General features: G+C 35.8%; 2 protein-coding genes and 1 long non-coding RNA gene across 4 annotated transcripts; 1 reads left to right on the top strand and 2 right to left on the bottom strand.

Moving 5' to 3' along the window:
• Nucleotides 1-400: 400 nt before the first annotated feature.
• On the bottom strand, nucleotides 401-2,341 carry LOC129306468 (uncharacterized). Of its 2 annotated transcripts, none has more exons than XR_008592217.1 (2): nucleotides 2,090-2,341; nucleotides 401-1,988 (listed from the first exon to the last, which is right to left on the bottom strand). It is a non-coding gene; the product is annotated as an uncharacterized LOC129306468 (long non-coding RNA). The 2 variants fall into 2 exon arrangements; XR_008592218.1 differs by having other exon boundaries at nucleotides 401-1,647.
• A 2,399-nt stretch (nucleotides 2,342-4,740) lies between these two features.
• On the top strand, nucleotides 4,741-7,007 carry LOC129306884 (cyclin-P3-1-like). Its single transcript, XM_054947663.1, has 3 exons — nucleotides 4,741-4,874; nucleotides 5,845-6,252; nucleotides 6,381-7,007. Exons 2-3 carry the CDS (start codon nucleotides 5,852-5,854, stop codon nucleotides 6,589-6,591), a joined length of 612 nt encoding a protein of 203 aa, XP_054803638.1. The 5' UTR covers nucleotides 4,741-4,874; nucleotides 5,845-5,851; the 3' UTR covers nucleotides 6,592-7,007.
• Nucleotides 7,008-11,988: 4,981 nt separating this feature from the next.
• On the bottom strand, nucleotides 11,989-13,805 carry LOC129306918 (probable inactive patatin-like protein 9). Its single transcript, XM_054947729.1, has 2 exons — nucleotides 12,442-13,805; nucleotides 11,989-12,347 (listed from the first exon to the last, which is right to left on the bottom strand). The coding sequence occupies exons 1-2, from the start codon at nucleotides 13,384-13,386 to the stop codon at nucleotides 12,144-12,146; spliced, it is 1,149 nt and encodes a 382-aa protein (XP_054803704.1). The 5' UTR covers nucleotides 13,387-13,805; the 3' UTR covers nucleotides 11,989-12,143.
• Between the last annotated feature and the right edge of the window lie 2,458 nt (nucleotides 13,806-16,263).

Below are 16,263 nucleotides of genomic sequence, written 5' to 3'. Positions count from 1 at the left end.
TACACTTTATATTTGAATATATTTTTTGTATATTTTAAAAAAATATTTTGGTATTAAAATTTTACATAGAATACACCTTATATTCAAATATGCTTTTTACATATTTAATTTTAAAAAAATAATTTTGGTGTCAAAATTTTACATCAAATGTACCTTGTATTTAGATATGCATTTTACATATTTTGAAATTGTATCATTTTTTATGGAAACATTATCTCAATTTTTAGGATACCATTTTGTGATATTTTGGAAAAAAAATTTCTCATTTTTTATGAAAACCAAGTGTTAGAAAATTGTATCATTTTTCATGTAAACACCAATAAATATTTTGGAAAGGTAAATAAAAATTTTATTAGGGGGATAATCAATATGTGAAATGAAATCTTTCTAATCCAACAAGTAAACGGAAAATTGAACTAAACTTCATTTTATTAAAAATTAAAATTACAAATGGTCCGTCTTTTACAATCAAACAAGGCCTTTTTGTGTGGTTCCAATTGTGCTTTTAGTAGCATAGCTTTCAACTCCAACAATTCCCAATCGTTGCTTGAACAAATGGCTGTAAAAAAGAATTGATAATCCGGATTTATACCTCCTTCCGGCTTCCACCTAGCCTCAAAAAGAGTAGCTTCCTTTTCTTTCTTGAGTTGAGCCGCAAGTTCATCGATTAGTCTTTTTCATCCCTCTTCAAATTGTCTTTGAATCTCCACTTGAATTTCTTCAGATTTCAAGCTCTCTTCAACTTTCTTACGAATTGCATCTTCTACTCTCTTTGTAGTCTCTTCTTCTATCAACTCCAATTCTGCTTCCTGTTGCTGCCTATGGATGCATGACAAAATGTTAAGCAGGAAAGTGACCACTAAAGCAAGAAGAATGCCACATAAGCGAACCCAATGTCTCTGGTCGTGGGCAATGGGCAACATAACTTTGACAACTAAACTTGAACAACAAGATGGACCGAAAAAAACCTGGACAATAAGCGTGCTTCATTTCAACCCCTTTTCATCCTTTTCTAGCTTATTTACAGAGAACCATAATCGTTGTCAAACAAACCTTCATGATGACAAAGACACTAGAAAAATGCTTATGCTTTTAAGTCATATCTCTATTGAATCCTGATCCAAACAAATGAGAGTTAAAACCGGTGAACAATAGATAAACGAGGCAGCCAATTTGATCATCAAATATAACAAGTTGAACTATAGCAGTACTTCCTTCGGAAAAGCCTGTGGAGAAGACATTCAAGTAACCTGCTGCAGTTTTAAACTAATCATGGCAAATACTTCTTTTACTAACATCTTTGAGATGAAAGAAACTTCTTGAAATCAAGCAGGTATCGATTTCCAAAAAAAAAAAAAAAACAAATAACTGCTAAAAAAATCCCATTCATGCCTCCAATCAATCATAGCACGCCCGATCATATAGTCACATAACAAAAAAGAATGATCAACACTGCTTGGATGTGGCAAGAGACTCATAAAAAAGCATGCTTACAAGTTCAGTAGCAGATGAACAACCTTATTTTCTTCAAACGCTCAAGATCATCCCTGAACTGCATGTCCAATGCATGGGAAACAACCTGAGACTTTTGGTATGCACAAGCCAAGATTGGTTTGTTCAATTTAACTCTGTTCAATCCTGTGCTTCCTAGAATTATGCACCCAATAAACATTGCGGACTAAAAATTGAGTCATTAAAAACACTAGCATAGAGTAGACATGGAAACTCTCACGAGAAAAAACTAAAAACTAAAGTTATTCATCCAACATGTTGAAAGAGAAAGAAGAAGCAGCACAGACGGAATGAAAACCCATTCGGTGAATGTTGGAGGCCATGGAGTGTTTGGATAGCTCTAAATGTCGTAGAACCGAGGAGGTTGAGATGGAATACCTCCTTACCAATGGTGCACTATGCTTTTGATCATGTTGCTCAAATGAAGATGAGGTTAGAGACCTCCATGGGTCGAACCCACTCACATCGAATCGAGGCTTGAAATCAAAGTTAGAGGATGATCAAGTAACAGAGAAATCAAGAGAAATGAATTGAAGAACCAGAGAGGGATCAAGGATTCAAGGAACCAGGATCTCACCTTACTTCACACTGTGCCCTAAACCTTCAATGGCTTCATTAAATTTGATTCAAGTTCTTTGTTGGTGAGACATATTCAATGAGAGGTCGGTGAGTCCGAGTGATGCAAGGCAAGGACCGACAGACAAGGAGAGGAAGAGGCATTATTGATGTCAGTGTGGAGCAGGATCGACGATGAGAGAGAAGAAAGGAAGGATGAGCATTAAAGTCAATTAGCCTTTAGCAATTCAGGAGGGTGTCTCTCATTTTTCCTTTTTTTCTGCTCTCTCTGCTTCTCCAAATCCCGATCATTTATTAATTTTATAATTAAAAAATCATTTAATAAAATGATATAAATGATGAGATCGAAAGGAGCGAAGGAAAAAAATAAAACTAAAAAGAGACCCTCTCCCTAACAACTAAAGAAAGGAAGTCTCTCTCTTTTTTTTTTTCATCTCTTCTTCAACCCCTATCATTCATTAATTTTATAATTAAAAAATTATTTAATAAAATAATATAAATTGTGAGAATGGAGGAAGTAAAAGTAAAAAATAAAATAAAATAAAAAAAGACAGACCCCTTTCCCTAGCAATTCAAGGAAGGGGGGTCTTTTCTTTTTCCTTTCTTTTTTTTCTTTTTACTTTTTCAATTTTTATCATTCATTAATTTTATAATTAAAAAATTATTAAATAAAATGATATGAGTGATAAAAATGGAGGAAGTGAAGGAAAAAGAAAAAAAAAAAGGGACCCTTATCCCTAACAATTAAGGGGAGGGGGTTCTCTTCTTTTTCCTTTACTTCTCTAATTCCTATCATTCATTAGTTTTATAATTTAAAAATTATTTAATAAAATGATATAAATGATGAAGATGAAAGAAGTGGAGGAAAAAGAAGGGAAAAAAATAAACAGAAAGACCCTCTCCATAGCAATTGAAGGAAGGGGATCTTTCCTTTTTTTTTTTTCCATTTTCTTTTCACCTTTTCAATCCCTGTTCTTTATTAATTTTATGGTTAAAAAGTTATTTAATAAAATGATATGGATGGTGAGAATGAAGAAAGTGGAGAAAAATGAATGAAAAAAAAAGAGAGATAGAGAGCCCTCTCCCTGGCAATTGAGAAAAATGGATCTTTTTTTTTCTTTTTTTTTTCTCTACTTCTCCAATTCCTACCATCAAAGGATCTTAGTTAATAAATGTTTTTAAGTGCTTGTAAGCAATTCAATTTGTAGTGAAGTCTTTTCTAACAATTTTTCCTCCTCCTTTTTTCCCCCCAGAATGTCTTCTTCACTGCTACAATAAGGATTTGATTGGTATATAATTTAAAATCTAACGTTGTCGCGTGATAAATAAAAAGAACGTTGAAATTTTTTTGAAAAAATTGTCCTTTTATCCTGGATAAAAAATCAACATCATCTATCCTTTTCTTATGTGCTCCCCAGGAATTGGCAGCATCCAGCCGTTCATCTTGTTCGGACTGCGTATTTTTTGTTCTGATATTTTTAAATTTTTGTAAAACGAGGGGTTGAAATCTGATTAGTGCTTAAATTAATAACAAGGATGAATCTGTCTCCACTGCCGTTTGCATGCAATGAATTGGATGAAATTTGGTTTTTTTTTTTTTGGCAACCCTAATGCTTTAAAATAGATTCATTCCGGGTGTGCGCGTTTTCATGTATGCGTACATATTACAAATCATAAATTAAAAATATAATTCTTTTAAATAATGATTGCAACTTGGCATGTCGTGGTGTTGCTCTTCAAACAAAGAGAGGTTCAACATATAAAAAGAATTATTCTAGGGTCATTATTTGACTATATGTGACTTTGTTGAAAAGAATGGGAGTGAATTTTATATTCTATATAAAAACTAATATTACACTCTCTTCAATCTCCTCTATAAATTACATTTTAAAAAATTTATTTATTTTTATTTATAAATTACAGTATAATTTTTTAAATAATATTTAAAAAATATTTTAAAAATTATTCTTTATGAAAAAAAATAATATAACATTATTCTTTAAATTTGTTTCATAGAAGCATATTTAAAATTCTTTATACTTGTACTTTTTTATATTAATATTAATGAAGTTGATAGAAATAATTTATAAAAAAAAAGAGGAGTATTTTTACTTCATGTTTAGAAGATCCAAATTTAATTTGAAGGCGTGTTGTTTTAATCGTTACTCATTAAAAAAAATTGTTACTCATTAAGAATTTAAATTTTCTATCTTCAACCTCGTGTTATCTTTGTGAAAAAAAAAGAAAACCACGTTATCGCTAATTCAGCATTACTAAACTGGCATTATCAATAGTATTATTTATTTATGAATAATAAACATGTGTAAAAAGTAAATACTAAATATTTTTAAGAGATAAGTAAAACTTTTGTTTCAAATAATTCAATATTGAACTACTATCATTTACAATTAAATTTTTAATTTTTACAAGAGAGTTTTTAATTTTTAAAAATCACCAATGCTGAATACTCCATTTTCAAGCAAGAACAACTTTGAAATTAATTACCCCTATCATATTTTAATTCAGAGGTCATTTAATGAATGCTATAATATTTTTAGTCGTTACTGTGTCTTCTCCTTTTTTTTTTTTTTAAATTTTTGGTCAATTTTCTCTTTAAATAAAGCATTTGCTTCTCAAAACGCGAGCGCCAATAAAAGAGACACAACCCAGAGGGATGTCCGCGCTAATCATGATTTCTATTTCGCTCGATCCAGGGTTCCATCGTCGCGCCTTACCCTTATGTAGAAGCAACCACCGGCACTACGCTACAGTCTTCCCCTAACTCTGTTAGTTTCTTTCTCATCTCCATTTTTATTCCTTATCTGAATGTGGAGCTCGCCAATCTGTTTGGTTTGCCAATTTCAATGAAGATTTTACTCCCTACTTGGTTTCCTGGATCTAGATATATACATACATATATATATATATATATATATTTCTGTTGCTTGATTTGGTTTCGCGTGACTTTTTAATTCTGATTTTCTTGTTCATCATTTTCTTTGTTCCAAGATTTTCTTGTTCATTTTGCCCACAAGCTTGTATTTACTTCTTAATTATTTTTTCAATTTTTTTGGGCTGGGGAGGGTTAAGCATGCGGAGATTTCATTTATCCATCCCACGGTAATGAGTAATGTGGATTAGACACATAGCTTAATTAAGTAAATGACGGTATCTTTCCCACTAATTTGGAGATGTGGAGCTGATTCTGTGAGATATAGTCACAGTGGCGTGATTCGTATGGGTAAACTGGGTATTTAATCCTTTTCTGGAGAGAGGACTGCAACTGCGTGGTTTTCTGTCCAAAAGCTTGCAATGCCGGGGAGATATAAAATAGATTGAAATAAAGTGGACTCGAGCCCTTGAAGATGGCTCGTTTGAGGCACAAGAGCGCAAAAGGAATGATCCCTTTTTCTGTTATGTAGGTGGTGTTCAGTCAGATCTAATCAAACTTCAACACTTATTGGCTTAAACTATACTTATATGTGTAAGCTAAAGGGATTTTGTAATGGTGTTTGGGATTGGGACCAGATTGGCAGGGCGAAACTCACAATGTTAACATGTCTTCTTTTCTGGTCAATCTGATTTGTTGTTTTGAAAGGATTAAATATAGGTTCTTTCTAATCTTGCCATAATGAAAAACGGAACTTGTGTACAGAATCATGGATTCTTATGACATGTGATTAAACATCACAAGACATACTAATTTTAGACTCGATCTTCAAGCAATGATGAAAATGGTTGTTCATTGCTCTGCAGCTTACATATGGGGACGCCGGCGCTCGAAAGTGAGAACAAAATCTCTGATGTATACCGTTCACTGGGGCTTAAACAATTGGGTAAACGAGTTGTTGGCGTTCCACGGGCTTTATCACTTGTCTCTTCACTTCTTGAGAGATCAATTCAGAGAAATGAGGAGCTATTGGAGGCAAAACATATAAAAGATGTTGTTACTGTGTTCCATGGTTTCAGAGCACCGGCTCTCAGTGTTCGCAAGTACATCGATCGTATCTTCAAATACTCAGCCTGCAGCCCCTCCTGCTTTGTGGTAGCACGCATCTATGTTGATAGATACCTTCAGCGAACAGGAGTCATACTGACTTCGCTTAATGTGCATAGGCTTCTGATTACTAGCATAATGATAGCAGCAAAATTTATGGATGATGCGTAAGTGGAAGTTTGACATGGGACAAATGAATGTTTTATCTCTCTGCTGCTGTCAGTGTCTGGTGTTTCTTGTAGTGGAAAGTTTAGTGCTCAGTATAACATTACATCCTCTGTACATGGTTTTGCAGATTCTTCAACAATGCTTACTATGCAAAAGTTGGAGGAGTAAGCACGTCTGAGTTAAACAGGTTGGAGATGAACTTTCTGTTCAACGTGGATTTCAGACTTCAAGTTAATGTAGAGACATTTGGAAGATATTGTTCGCATCTGGAGAGGGAAGCTGCAGAATCTTTTGAGATTGAGCGGCCAATGCAAGCGTGTCGAATTAAAGAATGCTGATCAAGCAAAGATGATTCTGCTTGCGCTTCCCCTGTTGCGAGATGAAGATGCAGAAGCACTTCAATCTATTGCTGGAAATTCCTTGACAAACTGGAAGAGAATCAATTTTGGAGTATTCAAACAGGGAAAGATTGCTAGGAATTCAATATTTTAACGGAGTGCCAAATTGGCGTATGTTTAATTTTATTTTTGCCTTGATCAATGAGGACTGGCGAGATGATGTCTATCTTTGTTCTCTTAAAGCTTGAAGGTGTGATTTTTAAAAGTTGTCATCAAGGATGAGTATGGTGTCCATGGTGGCATCTTCTCATCTGCCAAATTTCAATCCCTTAGTTTTTGTTGGGAAGGAAAAAGTTGTGGTGATTGTCACGATTTAATGTAAGTTTTTAACTTTAATGTAATTTTCTCTTTTCTCATTCATATTTTCAAGTAAAGCTCAAAATTTCAGGGAAACGTGACTTTCTTAATTAACATGAAATTTTTTCCTAAAACAGGGAGAATACGATTTTTTCTCTGTTTTCTCATATGCTTCACTGCTTTTCCCCCCCAATGGGTTGTGTACATTCTTCGACCTCCGAGGCTTAAAAGCCAAGGAAAGAGGGTAAAAAATGGTTGAGGTCCCCCACTCTTGAAACGGAACTCGTAATTAGATTCCAAATACTATGACAGTGAAGCAATCCACATCAAATGAAGGGAAACGCATGTTGTTAATTGCAGCAGTGAACGTCGTATCGGTCAGTGTCATCATCACCCAATTAATAGCACTGAGGTAAGGGTGCCTACTTTTTATCCAGTTATGTATTGTGAATACCTTACTTTTATTTAGAATTGAAAATAAGGACCGGATTTGAAGGCCTTATTTAAGTAAGGATTTGAGTTTTAAAAATAATTTTTTTAAAAGTAATCGGACTTGAGGCCTTGACCTTGATAAGCCCTATAAAAAAGTGCTCAGGCTCGGATAGCCCTTCAAGTCCTGTTATATTATTATTTTTTTTTTGTGGAACACGTATTTGAAACTAATGACCTACTCACCTGATCCTACACATATTATGTTATTATTAATTTTAATTTATTCTAAAATTAATTTAATATAATTTAATAAATATAAGTGTATAGTATAAAATTCTTGATATTTTTTATTTTTTTATAATTATTATGTTTGTGTATTTATAAAAAAATAATTTTTTTAATCAAGATTTAAATTTTATTATTAGGCTTCTAAATGTGTGTTGTTTAATTTTTAAAAAATTATGAGGATTTTATTTTTTAATTTTAAAATATTTTAATTAATTTATAATATTTAATTTTATTTTCACTTTTTTATTTTTAAAAAAAGGTGCAGGCCTGACCCCGTGAGCCCTTCACATAAGGGTCGGGCTTGAGAAATAAAATTTAAAATAAAAAATTGAATTTTAAAATTTAAATTCTTAAAGGACGAGTCCGCTCGTATTTTCAACTCTACTTCTACCTACCTCGTAAACTGTCTCTAACTCACCAAAAAAGCATCAAGAGAGAATTAAGAGGCTAACCCGATGACACAAATTGTAACGGAGATATTATATGCCTTTTTTGTACGGTGGCATCCAACTTTTGTGCTGCGTAATCACTAAAATATGTAGCAGAAGAAGGACACCATAAAAATCAAAGAGGTGCATTACCCTATATGTCAGCGGCATAAGAGATCGAGAGGGATGAATTTCACTTGAAACATTGTTAGAAGCTTAAGTTTGAAACCAACTTGTCCTGCCAAAGTACTAAATTAATTGAAAAAATGATAGTTAAGTCTAAAAGAAAAAACTAATGATAGTTAGATCCTTGATGAATTTTAAAAAAAAATTGTAAATATCAATTCAAACAGCTATAAATTTAAAGGTTTTAATTATAAATATAATATTTAAATTTTAAATGTAAAAATTAGTTTGCTATTTACTGTTTGAATTGATATTTGTAATGTATTTTATAAAATTTTTTATCAAGAATCTCACTGTCATTAATTTTTTTTTTGGAATTTTATTATTATTTTTCCTAAATTAATTCAGCTGTAAATGCAGCTTTCCGTGCGACTATAAGTGAGCAGCTCCATATCATGACATTGACCAAACAAAATTTATCTTAGTTTAGTTCAATGTGATTCTATAAATAATCCCCAATCATATGCACGAGATGGGATTTTAATCTTTTATGATGATATGGTAATCAAGCAATCTTTTGTAAAGAATCAACAGCAGCACTTCCTAGTTTCTATTAAACGTATCATGTGACATCACAGTTTCTATTTAATGCTGGATGTAATTGAGAACCTGTTGATCTTTCTTTCGAAAAAAACATGTGAGAATAGTTTTTGGGCCCCCTGAGAAACTGCAAATATCCATTAGGTTTCCAAGCATGGACTTGGTTCACGAGGAAACTTCACGCTTAGCATACTCACCTAACTCTGTTTTACGCATTGAAACAGGGCTTAATTATTAACTTGAGCTCTTCCCTTGAGTTTTACTACCAAATTCCATGGCAGCCTAAAAAAGGATCTGGCTTGCCACTAAAGATTTCTATAAGCTCAATATAACCACCGGAATTTGGTTGCTAACCAGATCTATAATCAGCTCCTAGAGATCTAGACGAAGTTACAAGGAACGTGGGATACAAGTTATACCTAGCCTCACGCAACGCACATATTTAGAGCTTCCTCGTTGCGCAATACTAGAAGTGGAATATTTCATGCTTAGAAAATCATTGAACACGGACGGAACTCGGCCAGGTGAAGAGAAATATTTCCAATATTTTCTTATTTTTTACTGCATCCGCTGAATATTTAATACTTTCTCAATTCTTTTTGGACCGTCAAGATAGGGTCACACGCAGCGGTCAGATTGAAAGAGATGCGATGATAACTGCATGAGCCAATGACTTTGACTTCAATTTTGTTTAAAAGAGAATCTTTATCTTGATAAAAAAATGATTTGACAATTTTGAGTTTTTACTTTTTGGCTCTGACACTGTTGTGTGTATGAGTGACGTTCGTGACATGCCTGGCCCTGGCCAGTCTGCCTTTTGTCTTGTGGATAAGTGGATCTTACATTTACATGATGGGCAACAATTTTTTTTTTGGGAGATTGGTAACATACTTTTATTATAGAAGGCAAAGCTAAAAAGTTATCTCCGTTAGGCATGTGTTTGATTTTTAGTTTATATATAATAAAAATATATTTAATGAATTTAACTATTTATTAAATTTGATAAAAATATATTTTAAATATGATTTGAATATGCTTTTGAAGGTAACCCAAACTGATACTAAGGCTTGTTATTGGGATTCTCTAATAAGCTTGTGAAAAAAGAGAGAAACATTTTAGCCCATTAACAATTTTTTTAAGACAAGTATATAAGATTCTCTTCTTTGATCTCATAAGTTGTGTTAGATAAATTCGGTACACTACATTATTTATAATCTATTTAATAAAAATATGATACTTAAATAATTTTAAATATAAATTAATTTTGATATTAATAATAGTAAAAAGAAAAAAGATAAAAAATTAAATAAATATTCTGCTATAAAAATAAAATCATTAAAAATAATGATATATAATATTTTATTTTATTAAATTTATACAATTTTATTGAATGGACTGTGAATGACATGGCACACTGAGTCTATTTAAAAATTTATCATGGATAATAGCATTACAGTCTCAATTGTAACATCATCAAAATTTAAACTTGATTAATTAAGTATGATTATAGCAATTAATTTATTAGTGAAGTATGCGGTCAGAGAGATTTAACGGCCATGTTAAGTTGTAATTTTAGCCTTTAATGCGAGTTCAAAGTAGAGTTGGGTCACTTAGATATGAAAGAGAAAGAAAATTTGAAGGGTGAGGTTTTGTGCCATATGCTGTGACTTATGGATAATTCGTCATGGTGCATGTGAATTAACACGCATGGAAAAAGACTTCTCTGTACCATGCGCCGTAATGCATGACCAAATTTTTACATAAAACAGTCGCAGTTTGTTAGAGAGATCAAAGGAAAAGAAGAGGAGGAAATGAAAGGGGTGCGCTTTCTCTGCTAGGACTTGCTCTTTTGAATGTTTGAAAACATATTGGAGCTAGAAAATATTTAAGGTAAAGTTTTTAAGCTTATTTCTACCCTTCTCTTCCATTTTCTCTAATTGGGAAGTTAGAGTTTGGTTGAGAATAATGATGTTCTATCTATAATAGTTATAAGTCTGAACCGATTGACTCAAAATGGAGTAAATGAAAGTTGATTAAGTTAATGAAACTTTAAGTTTATTCAGCACTTCTAAAAAGAGAGTTCAAAGGTAAATTACTACTAAAGGATATAGTCAGACTTTTATTTATCACTGTGCATAAGCCCCACACATAAATCATGTTAGTAAAAAACAATAAAGGGGTTTGGCTTCTTGGAAAAATAGTTCAAAAATAAAATTACTTTGCTTATTAATACATAATGCTTAGGGCTTCTTGAAAACAAAAAATTCAAGAATAAATATATAACTCGATCCATATTTTAAACCAAGGCTAAATAAAACTGAAAGGGTGAACTGAAAAGTGAAACAAATACGGGTAGTTTCTGAATTGTAAGTTTAAGAAGGAGAGAATCTCGCGAATAAAACGGGCACACTCCAGAGCCTGTTTGTTACAGGTAGTGATCCGCATCAATCCTATCCTGCCAGGTGACGTGATAACCATTCCTTTTTCTCGCACGAGAAGATTTGCTGCTGCCAGCGGTTCTGCAATTTGGTTTCCGAAAAGTGAAAATTGATATTGGCAATCCATGTATGTATCCATATGAAAACCCGGTTGTTCTTGTTCCTCAGCATTGGAGCGCAGAAAATATACCTCGTCAGCCATATTAGAAGTAGAAAATCATGATAAGAGTGGAAGACACTCCACTGTGCAGTTGATGCCGTACACACTCACAGTCTTGTCTTTTAACAAACAACACAATGAGCTCTCGCAAGTGGCGTTTCCAACAATGCACTCAGTGTTTGGCCGCACTCACAGTCCGTTCATTTTTATAACAATCTTGACACCCCTACTAATTGCAGTAAGCATGCATATCTTTCAATAGCTCCAAAGGTATTAATATATATATATACAGTTTCCGGGTCCTGTATTAATTAGCCAGCCCTTGATTTACAGATTTGACATTGTTGTTGTTTGTTACTATTATTACTGCGGTTAACTGCACTGGACTGTGAGTCCAGCTGATTTTGTACATTAACAGGATGATTTTGTAACTTTCACGGATACACTATCTATCACTGATTGGGCATAGAGCTTGGTGGGGACTACACAAAATAAGCAGACACATAAGGGGGATTAAAAAAAAAAAAGGAGTAATTAATTAACAGGTTGTGATGGTCAGTTAAATCCATGATGATGCGAATTGGTGGTGAGTTAATTATTACCAGTTTCTATCAAGTGCTAGTTGACTATGACAAAAGGCGTGGTAAAAGCAAGGACGGGAACTTTGAATACAATTAACCGACACCGTGATGATCTAAAGAGAAAAAAGAAATAAAGAAAGAACTAACTGCCGCCGACAGGGTTAACGGCGGATGCGTTGGCAGCACTAGGAGGCGGGAGGTCGGTCTTTCCCGAAGCGACAAGACGCTGCACAAAGCTATCGATTCTGTGTCCGTTTGTTTCTTTCAGTAACCGCTTCCCGCCAAAGGGCAACGACTCCACACCTTTCTCCTTCAGCAACTCCTCTCCGCTCCCCAAACCCAACGCCTGCGAACCAGCATTCCAACCTCAGAAGCCAATCATCCAAATCAAAACATAATTCGTACTAACTAAGAGGGATTTCAATTCATTTATCTTGTACCTGGAGTCTTACATAGTCCGTCCGGTTCCAACAGAAGGCATTCCCCAGCATTTGGTCAATGGTTTCGGAAACACCCTCCACCACTATCTCAACCATCGACAACATCGAACACAATGTCTCCTCCTTCTCGCACGCCTTTCTTCCTGAACCTCCTATCATCGACGTCCCATTGCCTATGGAGAGGACCAAGAGATCTCCCACGCCCTTCACTGAAGGAAAATCACGCTTGTTGTGTAGCACGTGAGTGACGGCCGCGGCCGTCGGATTGTTCATCACCAGTCCACCGTCGATGGCACGGCAGGAGGTCTTTCCGTCGACGGAGATCAGCTGAAAAGGCTTGAAGAGGCTTGGCGTGGCTGAGGTGGCGCGGCATACTTTCCAGAGCTCGAAGTCGAAGCTAGGCGACTCGGACGCGTCTGCCCATGAGAACACAAACGGGGCTGCACTCTTGAGGTCAAAGCATGGTATCAGGAGGGGCTTGCACGCGTCCTTCAGAGTCAAAAATCGTCCATCCCGTCTGCTCCGGAACACTTCCTTTAGCACCTTGTCCATGCTCTTGGAAGAAAGTCTGCGATGCCAGCGGAAAACTCCGGGGAGTTTAGTTTTGAAGAGCTCGGAATTCCTCTGCGTGATAACATGAACGGCATCTCTGGCAGTATAGAGGGGCCTGCCGGAGCCGTCGTCGGCAGTGATCATGGCTGCGAGAATGGCACCAATGCCGGTTCCAGCAATGATGTCAAAGAAATCGGCGATTTGAGCCTGGGTATCGCGAGTCTGGAGACGGATCTGGTCCTCGAGGCGAACGAGAGCAGCACCGGCAACAACGGCAGTGGTTCCTCCGCCGTCAATGCTGAGAATGCGTGTTTTGGTGGTGGTTTCGCAGCGAGAGAGCCATTTCTGCTCGAGTTTGGAGAAGATCTCCAACGTCACTTTACTGAGTTCCATTGGCTCTTGTGGGCTCTCAGTGGTTGGTGTTGACACCTATGAGCTTCATTCGAGTATTCAAGTTCGGCACTCGCAGCTTGCTTCACGGGACTCGTATGTCTATCCGCTGCACACCATTTAAGAACTTACTTCCCCATGCGTCCTCACTCTTCGCTCCCCTCCGCCTATGTGGTCTTCCAAAAGTCAAACCCGCCCCGTATTACATTAATTACTGCTCACAGACACTACTCTTTTAATAACCGTGATCGTAGTGTGGTTAGATTCGTGAGTTAAGTGGAGGAATGATTCATTTTGCATCCCACCACGAGTTGCATCGAATCCCGCTGCACCATCCCCGCATGCATGCCATGTGTCTCTCTTTCAGTACATGTATGTAAGCTGGCTGCATATAATTAAGGTTTTTTCCCCTTTTGGTGTGATTTTCATCCATCGGCCTTTGTTAGAGCCTCCCACACTACATATGTATGCTGCCCTCGAGAGATGTTTGGGCCTTTGGGGCCTTCGCTTTATGTGTTGACGCTTTTATTCCGTCTTCTTTATTAGCTCTCTAAAGCTTCCAGCATCTGGATACCGCATTTGTTTTTTGAAAGGTAAAACAGCTTAGACATATGTTGACATTGATTACCGTAACCATGATGTAATATAAATAATGGAGGAAAGAGGAAAAACACAGAGAAGGTGGTGGGGGGTGTTATTAGATGGATGGAACTTAGTTTGAGGGGAATCTCTCGTGATACTGCCAACTGATACTACAAATCCCAACTAGCAACGAGGGTGGATGTGAATGTCTGGTTGGAGGGTGATGGAAGGCAACAAAATGCGGACTAGCATATTGCCAACCTCCTACAAATTCATGGATTTTAGTTTGTCTGCGTGTCAGAGATTCCCCCTAAAACGGCAACTTTCTCTTCCTTCCCTCACTTTCTTCTTTTGCTCTCACCCTACTCCCACCCCACTACACACTTGACCTCAATTATTTGCCAAAACATAATATGATACCCAGGCACGTGCCCGAGTTGTCATCCAAGGGCAATTCTTCAACCTCATTGCAGTATTTGATTTATTTAAAACACGTAATGTACATGAAGTTTATTTCCAATAGTCAATAACAAAATTATAGCCTAATCTGTCTAAATAATAATATTAATAAAAACGGGCATCGTAATTTAGCCTGTCCGCGTGAAGGATGCGCGCCGAGAAAAGGTTGCAAGCTACTTCAACCAACGGATCATCCAACGTGAAAACGTATATTTACGTATACATTAAGCTGCTGCACGTGCAAGACCCATTAAACCCCATCATCTCCGTTGACAGAATGCACTCTTTTCTACCCCTTCTTTTAAATTAATGGAACCATGTTTCACGATTGGATTTCTGAATACATGGCTCGTGAAAAGTGTAAAGCACCTTTTCTCAAGACAAAATTAAGTTGCTACGGTGAAAGAAAATCAATACCACTGCATTATCTGTCGCAATTTAGGTACGCTGATTTAAAAAAGTACTGCGCGTCCTGTCTGGGTCTAGGACAGAATGAAGGCGAGACTGAAGCATTTATAGCTCTCTCTCTCTCTCTCTCTGTGGTTTTTTTTTTTTTTTGCCCGAAGCATAACAGACGTCCACGCTGGCGGTCGCTCGCTCCGGGTCAAAAAGCCACATACTGCTTCCAGTTCTTTCGCTCATTACATTCTGACCTTTTCTTTTAAATTACTTGTGTGCTTGTACCCAAAAGTGTTGATCGTGATAAAGAGCATAATTTATGCGTCGATAAGAAATGAGTTTAATAATAACACCATCCGTAAATTATAAAACGAGATTCCTTGTTCACATATAAACCACAAAATACATGGGAAAAGATGTAATGTAATGTAGGAATAAAGAACAAGAAAGAAGACAAAGGGGCTTAGTTAGAGTGGAGAAGGCAGCGTCCATCTGTTAAAATCACAGGGAAGCATTTGATATGAGGTAGAAAATGGAGTATATAATCTGTGTGTGTGTGTGTGTGTGTAGCTGGGCGCGGAATACAGGACAGGACAAAATATGCGGTGTCTGCAATATCCCATATGTCTGTACATGGAGTCAGCATTAACATGTCCCTAACTGTCCATATACATATACAACCATAATTCAATCCCTAACGTGTGCTTCATCACTTTGTGAAATAAAAGCATTTTTTTTCCTTTTGTCTTCTTTTTTTTATTGTCCCGCCATCCTCTCAAAAATGAAAAACGACTCACATATGATTGAGAATTTTAAAATCACGTTATGTTTTTCACGAGTAAGTTGAATAATTAAATAACAAGCTAAGCAGGTGTCTTCTGTATGATAATAATAATAATATTAGTGTTACATTTATGGCTTTTTTTCTAAAATACAAGGCTACAAAAAAATCGAGCAAAGAAAAGCAAAAATTAAGTCACGTCAAATTTTATGAAGGATTTGCAGCTTGAAGGTGAACAATTAAAAATAAAAATATATAAATTATCTTGAAAAGTTTGGGAGCAATCTTTTGTGACAAAATATCTGATTCTCTCAATGGTTTTTGAGAAAAAGGATGATTATTGAGAATACTGTACTAAATAAGTTAGTAGTTGAATGGTAAAGTCCATGCTGCAGAAAAAGGGGAGGGCACATCAAGGGGAAATGCTGGGCGTGGTTGGGGTCTTTCAATGATAGCGCAGCAACAGTAAATAAGATTGTCAGGAGATGTCATGAAAGTGCGTATGCCTCTTTCAATGAACTTACCAACCCCCCCTCCCCAATGCTTCTTCAATCTTCACAGGCAAAAGCTAAAAGCTTCCCTTTCTTTTCTTTTAATTAACTAATAGCATGAACTGAGAGGGAAGAGAAGCGAGCTTTCCAGTTAACTCCCTCGCGCTG

The sequence above is a fragment of the Prosopis cineraria genome, unplaced genomic scaffold (assembly GCF_029017545.1).
Source record: "Prosopis cineraria cultivar Desert tree isolate PC_DT_omini unplaced genomic scaffold, ASM2901754v1 PC3, whole genome shotgun sequence".
Taxonomy (NCBI): Eukaryota; Viridiplantae; Streptophyta; class Magnoliopsida; order Fabales; family Fabaceae; genus Prosopis; species Prosopis cineraria.
The sequence above is the reverse complement of the archived record's forward strand: the minus strand, read 5'-3'. Positions and strand labels throughout refer to the sequence as shown.

What these genes read in the sequence shown, in the direction of transcription:
- LOC129306884 (XM_054947663.1), top strand. Translation starts at nt 5,852, where the DNA reads ATGGGGACGCCGGCGCTCGAAAGTGAGAACAAAATCTCTGATGTATAC. An exon ending in GCAAAATTTATGGATGATGC is followed by an intron (nt 6,253 to 6,380) that starts GTAAGTGGAAGT and finishes ATGGTTTTGCAG; the next exon opens with ATTCTTCAACAATGCTTACT.
- LOC129306918 (XM_054947729.1), bottom strand. Translation starts at nt 13,386, where the DNA reads ATGGAACTCAGTAAAGTGACGTTGGAGATCTTCTCCAAACTCGAGCAG. An exon ending in CGGACTATGTAAGACTCCAG is followed by an intron (nt 12,348 to 12,441) that starts GTACAAGATAAA and finishes GCTGGTTCGCAG; the next exon opens with GCGTTGGGTTTGGGGAGCGG.